Source organism: Coffea eugenioides, chromosome 2 (genome assembly GCF_003713205.1).
Source record: "Coffea eugenioides isolate CCC68of chromosome 2, Ceug_1.0, whole genome shotgun sequence".
NCBI classification, from domain to species: Eukaryota; Viridiplantae; Streptophyta; class Magnoliopsida; order Gentianales; family Rubiaceae; genus Coffea; species Coffea eugenioides.
In genome coordinates, this window is record NC_040036.1 from 17,669,898 (window position 1) to 17,675,976 (window position 6,079).

At 37.9% G+C, this 6,079-nt stretch overlaps 1 protein-coding gene across 1 annotated transcript; it reads right to left on the bottom strand.

Moving 5' to 3' along the window:
- Nucleotides 1-3,361: 3,361 nt before the first annotated feature.
- On the bottom strand, nucleotides 3,362-4,507 carry LOC113758338 (protein SHI RELATED SEQUENCE 1). The gene is made up of 2 exons (XM_027301255.1): nucleotides 4,243-4,507; nucleotides 3,362-3,711 (listed from the first exon to the last, which is right to left on the bottom strand). The coding sequence occupies exons 1-2, from the start codon at nucleotides 4,505-4,507 to the stop codon at nucleotides 3,362-3,364; spliced, it is 615 nt and encodes a 204-aa protein (XP_027157056.1).
- Between the last annotated feature and the right edge of the window lie 1,572 nt (nucleotides 4,508-6,079).

A 6,079-nucleotide genomic window follows, 5' to 3' on the forward strand; every position in this document is an offset into this window, starting at 1 on the left:
GTAAATGGGCTTCATGTGGGGAGAAGCTATGCCTGGACACTGCGCAAGGCATTATTAAGCCTGGGAAATAACATGCCTGGGTCCTCCACTCCAAAGTCAGTTGTTACTGGACTGTGCTGGACCGACCTTGTCCAACTTGAGGAGAATTTGGCCCATAGTATCTTGTACAAAAACCACCTTTCAATTCGCGAAAAGGATAATGATTTACAGTACGAAAAATTATTACAACGCAGGTCTTAAAATTTTCTCTTCTCTCTTTGCCTGAGTTTACTTCCACTTTCCCTGCTTGCGTTCTCACCACTTCCCTAAGATCGTATAGAATTGTCCTGATTTGTTCTATCGCTTTTTTTTTTTCCCGCAACATTCTTTTGGGAAAAAAAAAGTTACTATTAGAGGGTAGTAATACATTTTCAAAACTATTCCTTAAAGAAGAAAAATGGAAATTGTACACAGAACTAAAAGTCCAAATCACCTTGATGAACACAAGAAAAATAAAGTACGTTTGAAAAGAAAGAAAAACGCAAATCAACTTAGATTAATGAAAACTTCACTGAGGATGGCGGCGGGTAAGGCAAAACCCAATATCCAGGGGTACTCAACTTGATAGTTAATTCAATTAGACAATCAATGGGTAATCAATTAGAATTTGATATTGATGAAAGGTTATCGACAAGTATTCCAACAGCGTTTAATAAGAGAATGCTAAAAATGTGATACTCGATACATGTGTGTGTGTGTGTGTCTGTCAAGGGATTGATACCTCCGTGGAACCTATTTATTCTCTTTAGTTTAGTGAGTATTTAACTGGCACACATATTTGTCTTGTAAATTATTAGTTGTCATGTTTTATGTACAACTCCTTATAGAAAAATATGGGAGAGTCGTCTGAGTTTTCTGTCGAAAGACTATCAAATTTTCCTTTCAAAAATGTTGAATTTTTCAATGACTCTACCCATATTTAAAATTCAACGCAGTATGTTGATTTAGCATGATGTATATTGATTTTAGTTGATAAAAGTTAATCCTCCGACAGACTTTAGCAAAAGATTTAGATACGTGGACTAGGGTTTGGTAATAAAGATTTTTAAGAATATCCTTCACAATGGTCATGTTTTGCAACAAAATATACGATCGGACTAAACATCACTAAAAACCATGTTAAAGTACACGGACCGGTTTAAAGTCAATCACTCCTATGTTACTCGCATGAGAAAACAACATGCAATTTGCCAGTTGAAAGTAACGGGTTTCATAATAAGTTACTCGCATGAGAAAACAACACTCCTATGTTATTTGCATGGCTCTCTTCACCGAATCAAAAACTGCACTCGGAGAAATAAAAAGGCAGTCCTTAAAATTTAAAAAAATTGAGGCAAAAAAAAAAAAAAAAGCTACTACAGGTTTTATTGGGAATCTGTCAATCGGAGGAGCGCAGCCAAGTCTTAAAACTCGAAGCCCTGCACATAATTTTTATTGTACATGGAAGTGAAAATCTTGGTTGATCGTCTGGTTCGTCAATGAAGAAGAGGGAAGTTTGAACTTTATGTCTTTTAGACAGATTAAGACTTAAGATAGACCTCATCAGCTAATCTCAGATAAGTAAGCTCATGCCTGTCTCAAAATTAAGGGGCATCTCTTACTTCTCAGATAATTTTGTTTTATAAAAATGCCACTAATAATATATAGTATGGTATTACACAAAGAGAATCCACATGCATGGAGTCCGTACAAGTACTGATTCTTTTATCTTTACCCAAGGGGTGCGCAAGCCAGAAAAGCAGAATACGAGAAAATCATTTCCTCCTCAGTAAGTCCAAGGAGCAAAGTTGAAAATGGAGGCAGTATTCCTTTCGGAAACGCTTTGATGCATGCCTGGCCCCAAGGTACTGCAAATAAGGATGCTTATCTAAGCATGTTAAAGTTGTTATCCCAGTATTATAATCAAAGCAAACATCACTATCTGTTTCGCATATTATTGCTAGAGAACTTGCATTGGATGTCCATCTTCATGCTTCTTTTCCCAAACCAAACTGAAAAAAAAAGGCTAGGATCGGCCTTTCTTGAAAAGTTGGTTTCTCATTCCAAAAAAGGAGTTTTTAATCTTGACGGAAGGGGAAAGTAGTCCAGCAGCAGCTGGTTTTGATTGAGCAAGCGAGGGAGAATGCACTCTGAATATTTCCTAGAATTGCTGATCACGATCGATCGATGTTGTTGATTCTAGTTGCATCTAAACCTAACAGAACCTTTGCATATGATGAACTTTGGTATTTTTTTTTTTTTATTACTCCTTTTAGTACTCAAGGATATATTCCTAGGGTTGTGTCAATCTCACTCTCAGTAGCAGTAGTCGAGGGGGCATCAATCTTTTCCTTTGGCGTTAGTGTGAATGTCTCTTTAGTATAAAAGGTTAAACATGTGGCTTAGTAGGTGCCTTTCGCTTGGAGTCACTATCATCAAATATATATTTACGAGATGCTTTTCTCCATCCTCCTTTTGGCCCCCCCGCGAATAAATATTATTGATGGTTAGGTTAGCTTCTTCTTCTTTTTGGTTAAATTCCCTGATTCTGCTTGATGTCACAGACCACCCAAGGCCAAAGGGGGGGGGGGGGGGTTATCAATAACGACAATAAGGATTTCGCATTATCACGTATACATGGGGCGTGAAAAAAGCTACCAGTGTAGTTTCGGCGAAGCCCAACTCAGCCGTCCAAGAGATAAGTGGCCAGAAACTGCATAAAGTAAAATTTAATTCTTCCATCATATACTAATAACTCAAACACCGAAAGGTTGATACACATTTAGATTAGTCGGCCATGAATGTTTTCCCGTGGTCTCCATGCATATATTATAAATTCATTCTTGATCCTGGAAACGGATGTAAAAAAGTAAGAATGGGGAGACATGACATGAATAATGGTGATCATTAGAACCCTCCAGCTTGTTACATTTGGTGTTAGACACAGATTCCGACCCATATGAGCCCGGCAAACAGACTGATATTAGGGAGAAAAGTGGCTTCGAAGTTCATAAAAAACTGAAAAAAAAACAACTAGCTAGTACGAGTATATTTAATTTGAGGCAAGGCCAAAGGAGATGAATTGACAACATGACAAATTTGTAAGAACCTGAGCAATCTAGCCGGTCATATAATAATCACAGACAAGAACTAATAATTCTTCATTGGAATTAGAAAAAGAACAATGATGAATGAGTAATCAGATTGGAAATTAAATCATTATCCTGTTATTTTCTTTTTCTCCATTGATCTAGTTAAATGTCGAGTAATTAGATGAATAATGCCCATAAAATGCCAGCTAGCTAGGAGCCTCACCAGTGAATGATGACTACCGCACACTCGTTCAAGATTTTGGATAGGGGAAAAAATGTGCACCGGGCATGAAAGCACTATAAGGGCTAGGGTAAGTAGAATGAGGGGAGGGTGTACTAGTTGAAGTGGTCTGAGTGATGAGATTAGGTTGCTGGAAGCTGCCGCCGCCGCCACCACCACCGCCAGAGGAGCTTTCGCCGGGAATATTGTATTGATTGTCAGGGCCTTGGTCGTAAAGCACGCCCTTGAAGACATGTCCCGCTATGTTCACCGACGTCTGGTACGCAAACTGATCCACCACATTGTCCATGGAGCTAACTCGAACACATCTAAATACAGCCGGAACGTTCAATTCGGCTGGAAAGTTCCCTTCTATTAACTCTAGAAACACAGAGCTCAACATTAACAATAAAAACTAATCCAAACAAACTAAAGAATAGGGAATAGTATAATGAATGAATTTAGGCACTTGTTTAGTTTTACCTAGCTAGCTAGCTAGCTAGTAGTCTCTCAAGATTAAAACTACACCTAAATTAATTACACACACACTCTCTCTCTCTCTCTATATATATATATATGTATATGTATACACTATATATATTTTTGTTGGGGTTGCATCCAAAATACTATAAGCAACTAGCAGTAGTAGTATTTTCTTACAAACAGAAGCCGCCACCTAGGGTTTTTGGATATTGGGTATGTGCCATATGTAGCAATTTCATATTTCATAGTAAGCTAAAATGTCATAAAGTACTATATACTTCTCGATATGATGATAAAAACCACTGCCAGTATTTCAACTTAATTAGGCCCATACCACATAGTAATATAAGGTAAAAGAGATGTGTGAGTGTGTGTATAAGAGGGCAGAGCGAAGAGTGTACTGGTAAGTACCAAAGGAGGGATGAGTACCTTCTCTGGATCTTTTAGGGTTTGGGTCAGAGAGATGGTGTTGGGGAGTAGAGGAAATTAGTTGGTGAGGATGTCTGGGACGCCTTTTGGAGACAGGGACCCAAGTGCTCTTAACATGAGTTTGGCACTGAAACCCTCTGGTCTTGCAGCAAGCTCTACACCTCAAGTAAACGCAGTCCTTCTTGGCTTGGTTCCCGCAGTCTTGGCACCTTGTCGTTGATGAGCTGCTTCCCACTGCTCCACCTGATTCGTCTTGTCTCATCATCCCCCTAATTGACTAGTTAGTAATCATTTGCCGCACTCTCTAGAGTCTATAACGCGAAGAGTTTTTCTCAAGTCGGCACCCTTCATCTCTTTTGCCAAGAAGAAGAAGAATTCTTGGTCTGTGCTTTTTTTTGCTGCTAATTTTGGGAAGATCTGTTTGGCTCCTGCAGGTTTCCGAACTGATGAGTTGTTATGTTGTTCATGGCTCATCTCAGGAGTGGTACTACTGCTCTTACTTAAGGGATCTGCTTCGAAGCTTTTCTCTCTCACTGCACTTCTGTGCTAAACGGAATTATTTTTGATAAAAAAGAACCCCATCCCCTCCCTCGCCCCCCACCCACACCCCACCAAATATGTACGTACACGTACTACAGTCGATTTTGATTCCTAGCATTTAAACAAAACAAAGCAAGTAATCAGCAAGCATATGCTACATAGACAAGAAAGGAAAACGAAGCACACAAACAAACTCCCAATTTTGTTTTTTTGCTTTTGGGGTAAGCTCACTAACACCTTTGGTTTGGTAAAGTTATTTTTGACTTTATCAATCAGTAAAATATTTTGTTTTTTTCCTACTGATATATTTCGTGAAATGAAGTTGACGGCAGTGCGAGAGCTGCTATACTTATAGGAGACCTCCTTCCTTTTGTTTTTTTTTGAAGGAACGCATAGAAGACTCGAGTTTCAGCGTTGGTTTAAGCATTAACAAGTCTACCAGCAGGGAACCATCAGTTAATCTAATTGAATTTGCGGAAATATACTAATAAGTATGGCAAACATTACTATCATCATTGAGCGACTTGTAGATTGTTTTACGTTTTGTTCAACGGTCAATTAAAACTTACTAACCAAATGATTAAGAATTTAGTTGACAAAATAATGTTGAAGCAGAATTTTGCTTATTGTAGCCTACTATTGTCTCCTTCATTGATCGACTTATAGGTTGTTTCGCAAGTTGTTCAACAGTCAATTAAAACTTAACCGAAAAAGGCTTTAAGCAAAAAAAAAAAAAAAAAAAAAAAAGATTAGCAAGCAACCCAAGCATAAAAAGCACAGCAATGAAGGACACAAAATGTTGTGGAATAAACATGTGCAATCATGTTTCTCAATAGTTCTCTGTAAAAAGCATCTTAAAATAGGGAATGAGAGTAGTGTTAAGGGAGCAGCAAAAATATCATCGTAAAATGCAAATAAAACCTGAGCAAGCAAGTACATTGAATTGAACTGTCTCTTCTATTTCCATTAACCATCCACTATCCAAACAATCTCAGTATATTTTGCTCACGCATTGCCAAGTAAGGTATGTTCATTCAACAGAAAGGCAAATTAGTTCCCGAAAGCAGGCTTGAAACCAAAGAGAAAACGTTGATGAACTATTATAATTGTCTTTGATGAGAGTTTTGCCAGCACACAGACATCTTGAATTCCGCAGTCTAGGGGAAAAATGGGAATGCTCTCAAGAAAAAGAAAAAAAAAAAAAGAAGGCAAACTTCAACAATTTTGATTTTATAGATTTGCCCAAAGTGATAAAAAAAATTACTGATAGTGAGTTAGCATACACTACTATTAAAAA